At 39.7% G+C, this 18,196-nt stretch overlaps 2 protein-coding genes across 15 annotated transcripts in view; one reads left to right on the top strand and one right to left on the bottom strand.

Annotated features, from left to right (window-relative positions):
- cstf3 (cleavage stimulation factor, 3' pre-RNA, subunit 3) overlaps nucleotides 1–4,565 on the top strand; it is a 148,428-nt gene extending 143,863 nt beyond the window's left edge. For all 4 annotated transcript variants that reach the window (XM_059652128.1, XM_048546022.2, XM_048546020.2 and 1 more), the window contains 4 exons: nucleotides 789–942; nucleotides 1,143–1,237; nucleotides 1,934–1,994; nucleotides 3,812–4,565. In XM_059652128.1, the coding sequence (XP_059508111.1) occupies nucleotides 789–942; nucleotides 1,143–1,237; nucleotides 1,934–1,994; nucleotides 3,812–4,017 (516 nt within the window). In that variant the 3' untranslated portion in view covers nucleotides 4,018–4,565. The remainder of the gene's footprint in view (nucleotides 1–788; nucleotides 943–1,142; nucleotides 1,238–1,933; nucleotides 1,995–3,811) is intronic.
- Nucleotides 4,566–4,780: 215 nt separating this feature from the next.
- The window catches only part of tcp11l1 (t-complex 11, testis-specific-like 1), a 35,196-nt gene continuing 21,780 nt past the window's right edge, over nucleotides 4,781–18,196 (bottom strand). For all 11 annotated transcript variants that reach the window (XM_048546027.2, XM_059652132.1, XM_048546030.2 and 8 more), the window contains 5 exons: nucleotides 17,895–18,031; nucleotides 14,601–14,794; nucleotides 12,221–12,402; nucleotides 10,652–10,824; nucleotides 4,781–7,707 (listed from right to left, as the gene is read on the bottom strand). In XM_048546027.2, the coding sequence (XP_048401984.1) occupies nucleotides 7,460–7,707; nucleotides 10,652–10,824; nucleotides 12,221–12,402; nucleotides 14,601–14,794; nucleotides 17,895–18,031 (934 nt within the window). In that variant the 3' untranslated portion in view covers nucleotides 4,781–7,459. The remainder of the gene's footprint in view (nucleotides 7,708–10,651; nucleotides 10,825–12,220; nucleotides 12,403–14,600; nucleotides 14,795–17,894; nucleotides 18,032–18,196) is intronic.

Below are 18,196 nucleotides of genomic sequence, written 5' to 3'. Positions count from 1 at the left end.
GCCTACAGAACCAGATCATCCCCAGTGGACTACAGTCTACATTCAAGCCTTCCCAATTTGGCCCCAACCGTGACCATATCTACATCCGGAATATTGAGACCCTTCAGAAGCAGAATCTTTCATGCTGGTTTGCACATGTGAATGAGTAATGCCATCTTGAAGGCTTTGCTCCAGAGAATGGGAATATTAAAGATTCTGTGTGATTCTGCTGTCTACCCCTATTCAAAACCTTTCTGCCTCAACCACAGAACTGAAATCGCTCAAATGGTTACAACCTTCTGGAGCTACTGTTCCTTGTCCTCCTCCATGTTTGACATAGTTGAGCACTCCATCCATCCCCATATTCATAGCTTTAACTTGATTGCATTCCAGTCTGTTCATAAATAAACTGTATATCTCTGGACACTCTGTGAGTTTTCTTCAGGTAGCCTTGACTTACTTTTCTGCCTCCATAATTTGTCATCCAACGTGCAGTCGCTTAAGGGCTCTTATCAAAGCCATAATTCCAACACTCCCCTTGACTCTGTTGCCACCACCACACTATCTGTTTGCACAATGTGGGGCAGAACTTTGCAGCTAAGCACCTGCCACATGGGATGGCAGGAGACTTGTGTGGATATAAACACTGACTTGTTGAGTAAAAGACTTTGTCCCTGTGCTGTTTATTCCATGCAAACCTAAAGCCCTTGAGTGAGGATTACTTGGAAGGGGGCAAAAAAAACAAGCAAAACAATGGTTACAGTATTTTGGAGTTGTCAAGTTAAGTAAAAATATTTGCCTCCTTTCAGGATGTTTCTCGCAATAAACTGACTGCCATAATCCCAGACCCCATTGTGACTCCTTCAGCTGTGACTGTACTGAAGGATGAGGTCGATCGGAAACCAGAATATCCGAAACCTGACACCAACCAGATGATACCTTTCCAACCCAGACACTTAGCACGTAAGTGGTTTATGTTGGGTTTCAGTTAGCAATAATGGATTTTAATGTAACCGGATATTCACTATAAATGGTTGAATTATTTTCATTGCTCTGCCATAATGACAGCCAAGTTGGTGTGTCAGTGATGTGTTGTTTAAATAATTTTTCTGTACTAACACCGGAAGCATTAAAGAAATACTGTGTTGGTTGTATTTGTGCAGCTCCTGGCCTCCATCCTGTTCCCGGAGGAGTCTTTCCTGTACCTCCAGCTTCTGTACTCCTAATGAAACTGTTACCACCTCCAACGTGTTTCCAGGTAATTGCAGGGATCTTTCTTCATCCTAGCACAGTTAGACTCATTTTGATTTTTCAGTCCCAGTGTAAAATAGGGAGTATCAGATCAACAGTTCAACTCCTTTCACTATCTCTACCTATCCTCCCCCACCCCCAACCTCCCTCCCTTGTCATTTCTGCTGTCTGGATTGGAGGGAGATGGGAAACACAGGATGGAGGTGGATTCACCATTTAATTTCCCCAAAAGCATCTGTTCCAGGAAGATAGTTAGCAATAGGGGAACAGTTCAGGTATTAATCTAATCTAAACAATTTCTGCAGGCTATGTGCTCTGTGGAGACCAAGTAAGACTAATAGAAAGTCTCCTCCCTGCACTCAGTATGTGGAGCTAGCACTTGACACGTCAGCTCACCGCCTTCACCATTGCATTATTGCATAGCTTTTCTTCAAACCCGCATTTATTGAGAATGTCACCACCAGGTGGAGCAGCGAGCATGCACACATCGCAGCCAGCTGACCCTGTCTGCACTTGTGCTCGTGACCAGGGCACTCTGGATAATCACTGCATTTCTTCAACTTTGTATATGTTTGAAATGGGAATTAATTCTCGTGTTGAGCAATGTAAGGTTGACCTTGATGCAAACTGTGGCTCACCTAACCTGGTAATTGTGTCTTTGATATAGTATATGTTGTGATTGTATTTGAAAATGTTTTTGCAGGGGCCTTTTGTTCAGGTTGATGAACTAATAGAAGTTTTAAGACGCTGTCAATTACCAGATAGTAAGTAATATTTGTTGCTGCATCTTCACAGTCTGTGTTCTAAGGAGAGTAAGATGTTCAAAGTGCATAGGGCCATGAACCTACACAAGTTGGCCCAAACTTCTTTTATATTTTCTTCTGAAATTATCTTCGGTTTTAATTTTTTCTGCTGTTTTTTGGTTCATATGTTTTAAAATAAATGTATTGATGTCTTTGTTCAGGTGGTAGAAATAATTTCCTGACAACCAGATCACAGGCCATTCCTCCCAGTGAACCTGCTCTGTCATTTAATACAATCACGGTTGAATGAATACATCAATGCCTTTTTACCCAAACTCTCCTCGTAACCTCTCTATACCAATTATAATCAAAAATTTATCTACCTCTATATACTGAAAGATTAAGCTTTCACAGCCTTCTGGGGAAGAGAATTCCAAAGATTCAGCATCCTCTGAGTAAAACAATTTCTTCTCATCTTGGTCCTCAATGGTATCCCCCTTATTTTAAAATTGTGCCTTGGGATTCTTGACATTGTGTTTGTAGACCAATATCCTACAGTTGAATTCCAAAACTGTATTCTTTTTAAAAATTAAATTGCAATAGGAGGCAATTTGTTTATTAAAAAATGTAAACATTGTTTATGCTAAAAGCAGCAGATGCATGAAATCAGCAAAATCCTAAATTTTGATTAAATACCCACTTAACTGATTAATTTTAAACGTTTTGAAGTAAATTGATGCAAGTAAGAAATGTTTGTCAGCTTCTTAGGGGGCAGTTTCTGACTTTTCTGTGTTGGACAGAAACAAGTTAGCTGCAGTTAGTCTAGAAACCTACTCCATCCTAATGTTTCTTAACAAATTCATTATATTGTGTTATTTGGCAGCATTTAGTGTCATAGTCCTTCAGCACGGAGGCAGGCCATTCGGTCCAAATGGGTCTAAGCAAATCAAAATGTCCATCCTTACTAACCACATTTCCCTGCAGTTGTTCCATGTCTTTCTAAACCTTTTTATCCATGTATTTGTCCAAATGCCTTTTAAATATAGTTAATGTACCTGCCTCAACCACTTCTGCTGGCAGCTTATTCTATATGCGTACCACCTTCTGGTTTAAAAGAAAAGTTGCTCTTCAGGTTCCCATGTGCTCTTTCCCCTGTTACCTTAAACTCTAGCCCTCAATTCCCCAACCCTGGGAAAAAGAGAGTGCATTCACCGTATCCATGCCTCTCATGATCTTACACACTTCTTTGTAGAATCTTTACAGATTACACCAAGATTTCTCATGTCCCATACCAGGTCCTAGAATCAAAAGCCTGTCTGTTGAAGGTTCATTTATAAGGAACTAATCTTTCATTTGTTTCTGTTAAACTGTAAAGATTAGCTATGGAATGTGACAGTATCCCCATCTAACAAGATAATAGGAACTGCTGATGCTGGAGAATCTGAGATAACATGGTGTGAAGCTGGATGGACACAGCAGGACAAGCAGCATCAGAGGAGCAGGAAAGTTTGACATTTCGAGTCGAGACTTTTTCTGAAGAAGGGTCTCGACCCAAAATGTCACACTTTTCTGCTCCGCTGATGCTGCTTGGCCTGCTGTGTTCATCCAGCTTCACACCGTGTTAACCCTATCTAACAATATTGTTTGAGATGCATCTGAACTAAGACATTTAAACACAGGCTTTCTGTTATTCATACAAATTAGGTATTATAGGCTCCTGCCAGCATCACGTTTTTATTAATTTGGTGTATAGGCTACATCAGAAATACATAATGATTGTACTAGTTTTTGAACATTGAGAAGGAGGATTTATTAAACTTTGCAACATATTTTTCCAGCTGTTGAACAAGCTATTGAGCTGATCACTGGAGGCCAGCCTGAAATGGTTATTGAAGGAAATGGACCCATAGAAAATGATGCTGTGATGAAAAAGCCCCTGAAAAGGGCAGCAAATGAGGATTCTGATGAAGAGGAGGAGAAGGGAGCTGTGGCACCTCCTGTGCATGACATTTACAGAGCACGCCAACAGAAGCGAGTCAGATAATCTTGTCTGTTACAGACTGTTTGAAAGAACTGAATTTACCATTCTTAAAATGTTGAGACAGCTACATCTTCACTTGCCTGTGGAAATGAGACTGTGCTTTCACTGTTGTGCCTCATTCGAATAAGTTTTAATTCATTTGGATGGGGGAAAAATGGATGATACCTTGTTTCTTCTCTATGAAAACTGTAGTTTTTCATCAGGCTCTCGTTTGAGCAGAATAAAAATGTTTTGGTCTTGGTCAGGCATAGTGAGTGTGCGTGCACATACAGGGTGTTAACATTACAACTGCAATCTGTACAAGTCTGCTACTCTAATGCAACTTGTGAAACTTTGTGATTTTGTTTTATTTGTCTGTTTCATTTTTTAAAAAGTGGATGGTGTAAATGAGGGAAAGTATTTTAATATCCCACAAAGCTGAAATGCCACTGTCCTGTGGTTTCCTGCCAAGTCTCATTTTACCATTATTTATGGCAATCTGTTTCTTTTTGTATTATGACAAACTGAACACAACCTTTGTAATAAAGTGATAAAAATACATTTAAGCCTTATTTGTATGTATCTGCATTATTTTCTTTTCTATCCTGGATGAACAGTTGCAGAGTGCAATTTTCAGCAATCACTGTAAGGCATGCTGTAAGCTGAGTTGTATGCAATGCCAAGAGGGAGCTGAGCATGCTCAGGCCTTGCATGAAAGAGGACTGTGTACTTAATTTAGCTACTTAGAATTTAGTCAAGCCGGAGTACTTTTTCTAATTTTATAGACTGGTTTATTGTTTTTCCATGATCCAGTAGGCCTAGTGCGATGGAGAGAGAAAACTGATTTTCATCTGGCCATCCATACACAATTTACCAGTACGATCAGAGTGTAAAGCGGACAGAAGTAAGACAGCTGGTTTGTATTCCCTTTCTTAACCCAATACATAATTCCTGTATATTGTCTGTTCTAAAAATAAAACAAACTGGCACCAGGTGAACTTTTTTTTATTACATACAAGTTCGCCTTTCTTGCTTAAATACATTCTCACTATTTCCTAATTATAGTGCAAAATTCTAGGAACAAGCAGCCGAAAAAAAAATTAGGCAGCACCTTCCAAATTGTTCTGTGAAATAGATTACTAGTATTTACACTGGTAAAGTAGCATCTTTAGTTAATACAATGCACACTTCACAGTTGCCTTATGCAACAACACACGTGTAATGCTAAGTGAGTGAAATACAATACTGCAACGTAGCCAGCAGTAACAAAAGCACAAGGGAGTTTTTGGCCACTGAATGATGCAACAAAATGTTTTCATTCTGCATGACTGTATTTCTTAACACATTCAGTTGACAGTCATAAGAATGGTCCACTATACTCAAGTAATAGTTTGGCGACTTGCATGATGAAAGGTATAAATAACAAGGAAAGGTTGGAAAGTTGTGCAAATATCTGATTTTTTAGAACAGAATTAAACTGCACTACAGCAAAAGAGGAAACACAGTAAAATCTCCAGAGATTAGCAGCAAACCAAGCTGGTGTGAAAAGATCACTACACTTGCAGGCTGCCAAACTGCCATTTGATATCCTCACCCCGACCTGTGCCCTGTTACACCCCACCTCTCCTAATGTTAAAAGAGGGCACTGCTCCACACTCCCTCCACATTTAACCTGACCCCCTAAGCAACAACCCTCCCTCTATCTCACTTTTGATCCCAACCTTCCTTTTCTCATCAAATTCCACAGTAAAAGTTATTCACACCCATTCCTAGGATCTTGTGTGATGCTATCTTTCTAATGGTCACTAATTTTCAATTAATCTGTCTCAAAATATTTCCAAAGCATACTAAGTGCACTCGAAGTAACTGTTCTGTCTTTTCACCAAGAATATATCATTCGAGGCTTTGAACAAATTGGTCTTGACTTAGGATGACATGAAATCTGCAACTTCAGCAGAATCTTCAATTGGTCACCTGTAACATTCTGGCTTGCAGCCTCTTAAAAATAAGCCAGAATTATTGTCCCTGGACAACTGTACCTGTTTCTTATATTTGAACTATTATAACTGTAATAGACCACAGATTATAGTTCATTTACAAACAGATGCCAAAACGTCAACTGCAGTATTTCTGAAATTGGATTTGGTACTTCCAACATTGATGAGATCCAGCCCTCAGTTATGTATGTATTATCCAACAGAATGTGGGCCTCTGACACAAGACTATTTGCAGCAGTAGACTTTCATGGCATTAGTTAGTGCCAGGCAATCAGCACCAATCTATACCTATTCCTTATTTCAGTCAGCCGGCATGAACAGATGGTGTGGATATCTGTTGTCAACTAGGAACAGTCCATTCTAGCTTCAACCAGAATTCCCGTCAGGGAGTGTTCTTCACACTGATGAGCAACACTACACATTAGACCTTACGTAATACCATGGGGAGCATTTAATAGACTTAAATGGCCCAAGATGCTTCACAGAAGCTTAAGTAAAATATTGCCATCAAACCACATAAGGGAAAATTAAGGCAGACAACCAAAAGCAGATGTTGAGAAGTATCTTAAATTTGTTAAGGTGCATAGAGGGATACACCGGTTGAGGAAGGGAAATCCAGCACTTAGGGCCTCAGCATGATCACTAATGGTGCAGTGATTTAATATTAGGGATGTTCCAGAATTGGAGAAATGCAGTGAAATGTGCTAGAAGTGGGTACAGAGGTGGGGAGGCCTACTGCCATGGAGGATCTGAAAACAAGGATGAAAATTTTCAAGTCCAGGCAAAGTTTAACTGAGGGCTGATGATGTAATGGACCTGATGCAGGTTTGGGTAGGAACAATAGAGGCTTACATTAGTTTAAGCTTAAGTAGGGCAGAAACTCAGGTTAGCTAGGAGTACACTAGAATGGTCTCATCAAGTCTTGAGGTATCAAAGGCCTATGAGCGCTCCAGAAGCACAAGTGGCTTAGCACACTTTGTAAAGAGGCCTTTAGTTTCAAAAATCATCCCAGTTATTGAATTAAAGTTCTGCATCATATCAAGTTATCATTTTACTAAACTGTATAATGAATATGTTCTACCTTCACAAATGATACAAACAAAATTTCAATTAGTATATAATATCAGTCTGTTCAAGTAGTTCTATTAATTGTACTGTTAGTAATGGGTGGGAAAGTAAGTAAATTTCAGAGAGGGAATTCAAAACTGGTAAAAAGATAACACAGGTGGAAATGTTTTCCCAGCTTTAGGAAAACCAGGAGTCTTTAACACTGAAACACATCCCTTCTATTTTACAGAAACATGAAGTGCTCGTGCATATTGCACCCTCACCACCTTAGATTATCTCAATGCAAAGTTATTCTCCATAAATGCCACCTCCCCAACCAGCTTGGCCCCTTCTAAGCCATGTGGAGGGAAACACAAACAAAAAAGATATTGTTGCTTAAACGTGCAATGCTCCTAATGAAATTATCTTGAGGACAGTTGTTCCTCCTCACTTAGCCCAGGTAGCTGCGAGCCATTCTTTTTGAGCACTTTGATCAAGATTGTGTCATAATAAGGACTGAAGACCAACTTGTTATAGTTTACAAGGTGAAGAAACTTGACAGTTACTTCTTCCAACTCAGTTCTAACAGGACCAAGTCCTCCGGGGACTGCAACTGATTTCGGATTGCTTGATGCAAGGATCATCTTCAGGAAAGTCTGAATGCGTGCATCTGCCAAAATACAAATTGGCAATGTCATACTTAGGATAATGGTGACAGAGACTAGATTTCATCACGACAATCTCTTGGAAAAGGGAAATAAAACAAACTGAAATGATGAGTCAAAATTTACCAAAATTCCAGTAGAAACCAGAGAAGCTAATAAAACTTTAAATACATTTCATATTATTGCTGACTGGATGTGGCAACTTTGTACCATCTGATTAAAAGCATGTTCAGATAAAAATGTATTGATTATTCACCAGATGCTGCCAGACCTGCCAAGTTTCTTCAGCTATTTCTATTTTTGTTTCAGATTTTCAGCATCCACAGTTCTTTAAAAAACAAAAGAACTGCGGATGCTGTAAATCAGGAACAAAAACAGAATTTGCTGGAAAAGCTCAGCAAGTCTGGCAGCATCTGTGAAGAAAAAATCAAAGCTAACGATTCAGGTGCAGTGACCCTTCAGTGAACCCGAAACGTTAACTCTGATATTTTTCTTCACAGATGCTGCCAGACCTGCTGAGCTTTTCCAACAACATCTGTTTTTGATCCACAGTTCTTTGTGTTTTATTCAGTATGGCTTCCTTGCTTTAAAAATATATTCTCCTATTTGTAAAACTAAAGATTCTGTATGCTTTTTAATAAACTTATCAACATTCCTCTTCAAAGATTTGTAAACATCCAGCCCCCAAATCTCTCTATTCCTGCACCTTCTTTAGAATTACCATATTTAAGTTATTCAATATACTTCATTACAAAGAGAATAATCAGTAGTTAGAAATGAAGTAAAAAAAATACGAAAATTGTAAAAGAAACAATAAAAAATAACGATGAATGTGATAAGAAAGCTTAAAGCATCATAAGGAAAACTAAGCAGCAAAACAAGGATAATAAAACACATCCAAAGGAATTGTAAAGTCTATTACAAGTACATAAGAAAAATACTGTTAAGAGCAATGTGGCACTCTATGTAATTTGTAAATGATGATCAAAAAATGTCAAAGGTGTTCAATAAATATTTTGTGTCAGTCTTCACTGAAGTGAAAGCTATCAGAGAGATGCCTGATACTCTGATGGATAAGAGGAACATTTTAGATAAGATAATCTAAAGGAAAGCAAGTACCAGGGTCCATACATGGCATACATTCAATGAACTGAGAAGGTCTACGGAGGAAAGAGGCTAAGTTTTAAACATGTTATTTCAGGGCCACACTAGAGTATTACTTTTATCAAAGGACTGGAGATAACAGCACCTAGTTTTAAAAAGGGAGGCAAAACTAACTTGGTCCTTTGAAGGTAAATTTACTTTTCCCGTTCCATGTTTTTTAAAGATTCTTGTAATAGTAATTTAATTACAGAAGAGCTACAAAGACTGAAAAGATAAAACCTGCCCAGTGCTTTGAACTTTTACATAGGTCAAAACTGAATTACCGACACTGTGTACTTCGGAGAATGCAAAACAGAATATCATGAAGCAATAATGCATACCACATAATAAAATGTGAGGCTGGATGAACACAGCAGGCCCAGCAGCATCTCAGGAGCACAAAAGCTGACGTTTCGGGCCTAGACCCTTCATCAGAGAGGGGTATGGGGTGAGGGTTCTGGAATAAATAGGGAGAGAGGGGGAGGCGGACCGAAGATGGAGAGAAAAGAAGATAGGTGGAGAGGAGAGTATACGTGGGGAGGTAGGGAGGGGATAGGTCAGTCCAGGGAAGATGGACAGGTCAAGGAGGTGGGATGAGGTTAGTAGGTAGGAGTTGGAGGTGCGGCTTGGGGTGGGAGGAAGGGATGGGTGAGAGGAAGAACAGGTTAGGGAGGCAGAGGCAGGCTGGACTGGAAATGCTACACTTGCCCCCACACCTCCTCCCTCACCCCTATCCAAGGCCCCAAGATGACTTTCCATATTAAGCAGAGGTTCACCTGCACATCTGTCAATGTGGTATACTGTATCCATTGTACCCGGTGTGGCTTCCTCTACATTGGGGAAACCAAGCGGAGGCTTGAGGACCGCTTTGCAGAACACCTCCGCTCGGTTCGCAATAAACAACTGCACCTCCCAGTCGCAAACCATTTCCACTTCCCCTCCCATTCTTTAGATGACATGTCCATCATGGGCCTCCTGCAGTGCCACAATGATGCCACCCGAAGGTTGCAGGAACAGCAACTCATATTCCGCTTGGGAACCCTGCAGCCCAATAGTATCAATGTGGGCTTCACCAGCTTCAAAATCTCCCCTTCCCCCGCCGCATCCCAAAACCAGCCCAGTTCGTCCCCTCCCCCCACTGCATCACACAACCAGCCCAGCTCTTCCCCTCCACCCACTGCATCCCAAAACCAGTCCAGCCTGTCTCTGCCTCTCTAACCTGTTCTTCCTCTCACCCATCCCTTCCTCCCACCCCAAGCTGCACCTCCATCTCCTACCTACTAACCTCATCCCACCTCCTTGACCTGTCCGTCTTCCCTGGACTGATCTATCCCCTCCCTACCTCCCCACGTATACTCTCCTCTCCACCTATCTTCTTTTCTCTCCATCTTCGGTCCGCCTCCCCCTCTCTCCCTATTTATTCCAGTTCCCTCTCCCCATCCCCCTCTCTGATGAAGGGTCTAGGCCCGAAACGTCAGCTTTTGTGCTCCTGAGATGCTGCTGGGCCTGCTGTGTTCATCCAGCCTCACATTTTATTATCCTGGATTCTCCAGCATCTGCAGTTCGCATTATCTCTAATGCATACCACATGTGGGGGCATTGTCATTTTTATTAAGCTTTTGCTTCATGGCCTGTATGGTGACAGTCTAATAAGCACAAGGTTGATTTGGTTCCGATTGCTCAGTGACTGAATAAGCTGGCAGGTTTAACAAAGGCTATTTGCAATCTGTTTTAGGCATCAACCAGTTCATGCGGCAAGATGGAAAATTGTTATGACCATACATTTTAACTACAGTGTAGTCTTACCTATCAGTTTGTGAACAGAATTATCTGGACTAGATATTGCCTGGATTTGACCTTTTAACGCTGTCTCTTTCTCTGTAGTTAGCAGTGAGAAACCATGTTGAGATAAGCACTTATTTACTTCCACACAGATCTGCTCACTCATACTGACCATAGCCTCAGAAAGATGAAAGGAGCTGTAAATACAATCAAGATTTGAAACAAAGCATGAATACCAATTTACCACTGAATTCTTTTGAGCTTCAATACATTAAAAATAACCTATCCAATACAATAATTTATTCAGAGAAGATAAGCATCCTAAAAGTGGTTTCAGTTCCTTGTGGGCCAGTTGAAAATAGCTTTCATTCTTAATACGGCCAAATTTAACTCTCTAATGAACTGAGAGAGGACAAAATGGTAAGATTGGGCATAGGAGACAAAAATGGAGCAAAAAGGTGCCACAGAGGAAAAAGGAGAAAAGGTGCCAGAGAAAATGCTAGACAGTAGAGGGCTAGAGAGAGAAAGGGAGAGAGGAAGAGATAGTGGGAACTGCAGATGCTGGAGAATCCAAGACAACAAAGTGTGGGGCTGGATGAACACAGCAGGCCAAGCAGCATCTTAGGAGCACAAAAGCTGACGTTTCGGGCCTAGATCATTTTTTCTGATGAAAGGTCTAGGCCCGAAACGTCAGCTTTTGTGCTCCTAAGATGCCGCTTGGCCTGCTGTGTTCATCCAACCCGACACTATATTATCTTATAAGGGAGAGAGGAGGGAAGGTCCAAAGGGTAAGGGGTGTGTATGTACGTGTATATATAAGAGAGAGAGAGAGGTAGTAAAAGAGAGGGGATATAGAGAGAAACAGAGAAAGAGAGAACAACAATATGTAGAGGGTGAGAGATAGAAATAAAGGGAGAATAAGTACAAGTGAGGTGTAAAAAGGGAGTTGGAAAGATAGAAAAATATGTTAAAAATCTAACTGGAATAGTAAATTTTATGGCACGTATTATTAGTTATAAAACCGGATAGAATGTGATAACCCAGATTCATTAGGATTCTGCTGGGTAATAAATAGGGAAATAAGATCTATTCAAAAATAGATTGCTTCAGTTAGAACAAAGGAAATTACAGGATGAATTAAAGTAGTTAGAAGGCATTGGGCAAAATACAGAGAAACAACCAATTTCCAATTTTTGAGTGATCGAGAACAAGGGCAGGTATTTGTAAACCTACAGATGAAATTAAAAAATACTTTCGTTAAAGAGAGTTGTGATAATGCAGAATGCATTGTCACCTAGTTTTAGAATTAGTGACTGAACCAAAGGTGTTGCAATGTTTAATAATCTGTTGGAGAGATTGGCAAACAAAAGCAATATAAAGAAACTGAAAGAGTATAGGGGAATTAGGACTGCTGTTCATTGCAGCCTAAATACCATTTCTGACTAGGTTGGATGAAAAGCCTGTTTCCATGTCATAATCTCGATGTAATTCTTTGAAATTAAAATATATGCAGCAGCAGCAGCATAACTAAATTAAAATAATTTACTAGGGGAGCAATGGGTAGTTTTTTGCAACCCACAATAAATCACTTACAGCATATGCATGTCTGTCAATAAGACTTTAATAACTCTCTTCAGTCTATCCAGAAATCCTGACAGCCCTGATAAAGCTGCACCCGTCATGTTGTATATGACCAGCAGGACAGCCGCTGTAATCGTCAGTTGATTCAATTCACGTTGCATCTCCTCAAAGCGAGATTGGTCCATGAGTACAGGCTATAAAAGGGGATAACAAGATCGCAATTTACCTGCACAGGGCAAGCTTTAGCACAACACTAACTTCAGAAAAAACAAAGTCTTCGTCAATTCTCTTTTCCCTCCATCATTCTCAGATTTTGATCTCCTTATGACAGACTCTGAAAGTACATCAACTCCTGGCCAAGGTGACAACATTTCCAGGTTGTTGCCTATATTACTATGGATTGGTTTAGAGAAAGAGAAAATAATTTGTATTCCTATAGTACCCTTTCATGGCTTCAGGACATCTGAAAGAGTTTCAGTGTCATTACTTTTGTAGTGTATCCACTGTAATTAAAGAAACGTGAGTCAAATTGCAAACAGCATTCGCCCACAACCCTGATAATAACAATGCAACCTCTCTTGTATTGTGGTAAATGTACATATTTTGTTGAAGCGTTTAGTCTTGCATTCATCGCAATATTTTGCAAAAATAACAATGTTAATGGAAAACAACATTTACCATATATCAGAGAAGAGTACTGATTGGTTTCTAAATAAACTCTGGTTGGTCGATGCATTGCTATGGAGAATGTATCAATTAATGATCACTGACAATTAACTGCTAAGTTTTGATTAAATTTTTAACCGGACAGGTTGACTCTGATTGGTCAAGGCATTTTTCTAAGAAAAGAGCCAGCAAAGGGTTGTCACTATTTTGCTAAGTTGAAACAGATACAGTGTATGTACATGTTCATTCTATCTGCAAAAGACAGGGCCCTATATATTTATATACCAAGCAACCAGTACACACAAATGCACTACGCCACAAACTGACTAACAAACCTAAATTGGCTGTCAGTATAATTATTTATGATGTCAGTATTGTCCAGCAAATCTTGATCAATTGTGGACTCACACCTAATGCTAGACACTACATTGTGAATCTTGCAAGAATGGGCTGTTTGAGTAAGTTAGTAACTTGCCAGTTAGGAATAGCCAAATAGATATATTAGTTAATATGATCCACCAGACTTTTGGATATACAATCTACATATCTGGCATCATACCAGACGTGAAATGCATAAACCACATTAATCATGTGTATGATAGGCAGACCACCTTTCTACATTGACGGCAGCACTCGATAAGCGAAAGAACTCCACTTTGTTGCTACAGCATAGTAGTAGTGTGATACAGGTAGCTTTGCCCGTTGCTGAAACATTTGACCTAGCCCTTCAGAGTAATCAAAGGTAGACTAGGCATCTTTCAGGTCCAAAAGTGACAGCCTTAGGTCCATTCATGAGGTTGCATGATAAATACCAATAAATAATTAGATTGGGATACCCATTATCGCACAGAATGTCTTTGATGTACCCTGTTGCAGTAAGCAAACAAATTGAGCCCGATTTATAAGGTTGCCAATAAGGCCACCTGAAGCAAAGGTAAGGTATCTCAAAAGTTTAAGCAAGAGGGGATGCTAGCTGTACTTATTACTCAAGTTTTATACAATCAAATGAGAACAAAAATATTACTTTTAAAAGGTTTTCCTGAATGATTTTTAATTCCATTTTCTCCCAAGGATTAAACACTCAGATGACTGAATCATAACTACATTTCATTTTTAAACTTATACAGTGAGGCTGCCAATCATATGGAGGTAAAATGGGACAAATCATCAAACACTGGACTATGCTATAGTTTGGTTCAATACAACCAAGGTAAAGATAAAAGACTGCCCGGATTTAACACAGGGTGCAGAATTATACACATTTAAGAACATAGTCATTTTTAAAAAAAATAGTGCACAAGAAAACTAAAGCTCAACATTTTCACACAGAGGATGGTGTGTGTATGAAATGAGATGCCAGAGGAGGTGGTGAAGGCAGGTACAACTACAACATTTAAAACTTATCAGGATGAGTATATAAATAGAAATGGTTAGAGGGATTTGGGCCAAATGCTGGCAAATAGGATTAGATCAGTTAGGATACCTGGTTGGCACAAATGAGTAGGACTGAAAGGTCTGTATCCAAACTGTATAATTCTATGGCTCCATGATTCTTTTTATTGGACAGCCTATTATTGTTCTAGTGTGCCAACAATTAGATTAGATGTAAAATCTACCCTTAGAGAGACGTATTCATACCAGCATGAATCCAGAACTGACATGCATGAGTTTCAAATAGGAGAAAAATTCACATCAAACATAAAGAGGTGGAAGGAATGACAGTAACCTCTGGGAAGAGTCTGTTATCATGATCCCATTTCAGCAATTTCACATATGCATGGTTTAACACTGAAGTGGGGCACAACGTAGAAATGTCTTTTGCGTCTGCCGCAGCTCCATCATACACAGAAGTATCTGCATCTGAGCTCAGGAGTTCACTGGCTGCCTCCTGCAACCATTCTGTAGTGATTTCCAATGAACCTGATAAAAGAAAATCAAAATATTAGAAAAATGAAACAAAAATATTCCTCATATTGAGAGCTAGGTGGGCCACGTACAATATCTCGCAATTTCACATCAATGCAAGTCTTTGCAGTAGCCTTTTCTAGACCTCAAAAACGTGTCTCTCTACCAAGGTACTGAAATTCTTTTTATTTGTTGGGAAGAGGGATAGGCAGGATGAGAAGGTTGATGATTGTGTATTAAGTGGTTCATATCTGTTGTCTTAATTTCATGTTACGTTCTCTAAATTCGATCATCGAGTCAATGCTGTTTACAGAAGCTTACTGTGCAGAATTTGGTTGCTATATTTCCCACACTAAAATAGTAACTACATTTCAAAAGCACTTCATTAGCTGTAGAACACTTCAGAAGAAATCTCATAGGGAGCTGAACAATGTGAGCTACGTCGACATCAGGAACAGTTTGTTGCATCCTTGAACTAAATTCCAGGTGTCAAGGCAAGATGCTCACTAGGCATTGGTGAGTTGCCTATTAAGAATGATTACTGCACTTAACAACTTAATGTACTGCTGATCTCACTCATTAATATAAAGCTTTCTATCATACCACCCACTGCAAGCAAATCAGACACTGAGAATTCTCCACATGAAAGTCAGAGCAGGTATCTTGTGACATCAACTCACTGTTTGCTCCAAAGGACTTCAATGTTGGACATCAGGAACCAACATCTCAGGGTGCACTAAATGGGCACTCGCCAGATCCACTCCATGTCCAGAGACATGGCATCCAACATTTGTCACCCTGTGAGAATCCTAATGGCACATCTCCAATCCATTTACAGAATGCTTCTGCTCTTCAATGCTGCACTTTGAGGAGCAATAGCAACAATCGTTGTAAGGCTGCCAAAAGGGCACTTTGCACCCAGCTCATGGATTGGACAAGATTGCATCTCTGGACTGTTCATTTGTTTTCTTGGCATTCACTCACTCTGAGCCTACCCGGATGCTCACCGCATCGCTACCGTGCTTTTCCTTTTTGCACCTTTCTGCTGAGTCAGAGATAGCAGGCTCACAGTACTGTTGCACAGCTGTGACATCTACTGCAGACACAAAGATAGGAAGCTTGTCTGGTTGTGAGAAGCTCCCAGTCAACTCAAGCAAGATAACCTTCAGTCTATGAGGTCAAGCACAGTAAGTGAAGGCAACCTCAGATACCAGTCAGGGTGGTAACCTTGGACTGGTGTTGTAGACTCCCCTGATGGTCGCAGATAAAAACCAAGTCCTGTTTCTGCACTACCACATCCACAAGGACCCTGCGCACAAAGCAGGGCATTAAAATTCCCTTGTCTACTACATCCAGGGCTAATGTCAGGAACCATACAGGGCAACCATGGACTAATAATGATGTGCACAATATACAACAGCCTTTTAAAGATGGCACTGGCACCAAGATGCTTGTCTTTTCCGGTTTATCAGCAGTGGCGAGTTACGGTTTAAAGGCAAGTGATGAGATGGCAAAGAGTCTGCAGTGGAACATGAACAAATTACGAGAGTGGGCAAAAAATTGGCAGATGGAATACAATTTGGGGGATGCCAGATTATGCATTTGAACAGGAATAGAACAGCTGAGTATTATTGAAATGGATAAAGACTGCAGAAAACTACAGAACAGAGGGATTTGGGAGTGCTCGTACATGAATCACTAAAGGCTAGCATCCAAGCTCAGCAGGTAACAGGGAAGGCAAATGGAATCAGAGATAGAAAGAACTGCAGATGCCGGAGTCAGATGTAACACAGTATGGAGCTGCAGGAACACAGCAAGCCAGGCAGCGCCAGAGGAGCAGGAAAATGTTGCCCTGTATTTCAAACAAAATGGAATATTAAAAAAAGTAGGGAAATTTTGCTAAAACTGTACAAGACATTAGTTAAACCACAGCTGGAATACTGTGAACAATTCTTGAGCCCATTTTATAAGGAAAGACATACTGGCATTGGAGGCAAACCAGGAAAGGTTCACTGCGCAGATAACAGATGTGAAAGGGCTGTTTAATGAAGAGCGATTAAGCAGATTGTATGTATTTGTTGGGATGAAAAAGAATGAGCGGGGATGTTATTGAAGCATACAAACTTCTCTGAGGACTTGATGCAATGCACATGGTGGTTTCCCCCTTGGGAGAGTCTACGACCAAAGGGCATAATCTCAGAGTAAGAGGTCATATATTTAAAACAGAGGTGAAGAGGAATTTTTTTTCTCCCAGAGTATAATGAATCTGTGGAATTCTTTACCACAGAGGTCTGTTGAGGCTGGGTCATTAAGCATATTCAAAGTTGAGATTGACAGATTTTTAATCAGTGAGGGAATCGGAGGATATGGAGAAAAGGCAGGAAAGTGGAGTTAACAATTATCAGCCATTGTCACACTGAACAGTGCACAGCGGACTCAATAGGCTGAATGGCCTATTTCTGTTTCTATGTTTAGTATCAATATCTAAGTATCAATTTAGTATCAATTCTAAGTATCAATACTGACACTTAGCCGAAGAACATAAGGCTCAGACCTTCAAGATATTCAAAAGTCATACAAGTTGTTATCTAAATGCATGTTACTTCCTCCTATATAAGACTAACTGTTATAGATTCTCAACAGGAGCATTATACTCTGTAAAGTTTATGACAACAATGCCTACTTAACAGCAGGTAGGTTATGAAAAGATCAAACAATTATCAATGAGGAGTTTGTGGCATATCATAGATTTGACACAGTGCATTGCCCTTCTTTTCAAATGTGATACAGAAAGTTAAAATACAGAAATACTTTATCACATTCTAATCTCTAATCAATTCTTCTTTTTCAAATTCTAAATGAATATCTAGTATTACCCTGTAAGTCACCTTATTATCAATGCCAACCAAATTAATTCATTTCCAAGGTTCCCTAATCAGTTTCTCTAATGATGTAATCACTACTCATGTTTACTTTTGTGTTTTTTTCAAAAAGCAAAAAATTGGAAATTAATTCTTTTTCAGTCACTTAACATTTCATAACAAGCCTGCTTCCGAGATCACCAGACGCACTGTTAATAAACCAGATTGTGTAAGAAGTCTTTTTCAACTCTTACCATGTTGTTTGTCAAAGAATTCCTGGAAACTCTTCCGTTCATAATCAACGGACTGTTTCATTAAGTGTGGTCGAATACTGCTAATGGCAAAATTCACCATGTCAAGTTTCATTAAATCCAGCACTGCAAATATCTCCCTGTATATTCAAAATACAAATTTAGAGCAAGTCATGGTTTACATTCTGTGATTTTGACAAGCAGGATTGTGGCTACTGGAGTCACAATTCTGGGCATTATGATATTATGGCCTGTTTCATTGAGATAGAAAAATAAGACAAAACATAATCATAATACAGAACAGT

The sequence above is a fragment of the Stegostoma tigrinum genome, chromosome 17 (assembly GCF_030684315.1).
Source record: "Stegostoma tigrinum isolate sSteTig4 chromosome 17, sSteTig4.hap1, whole genome shotgun sequence".
Classification (NCBI taxonomy): domain Eukaryota; kingdom Metazoa; phylum Chordata; class Chondrichthyes; order Orectolobiformes; family Stegostomatidae; genus Stegostoma; species Stegostoma tigrinum.
This window is presented reverse-complemented; position numbering and strand designations above follow the sequence as displayed.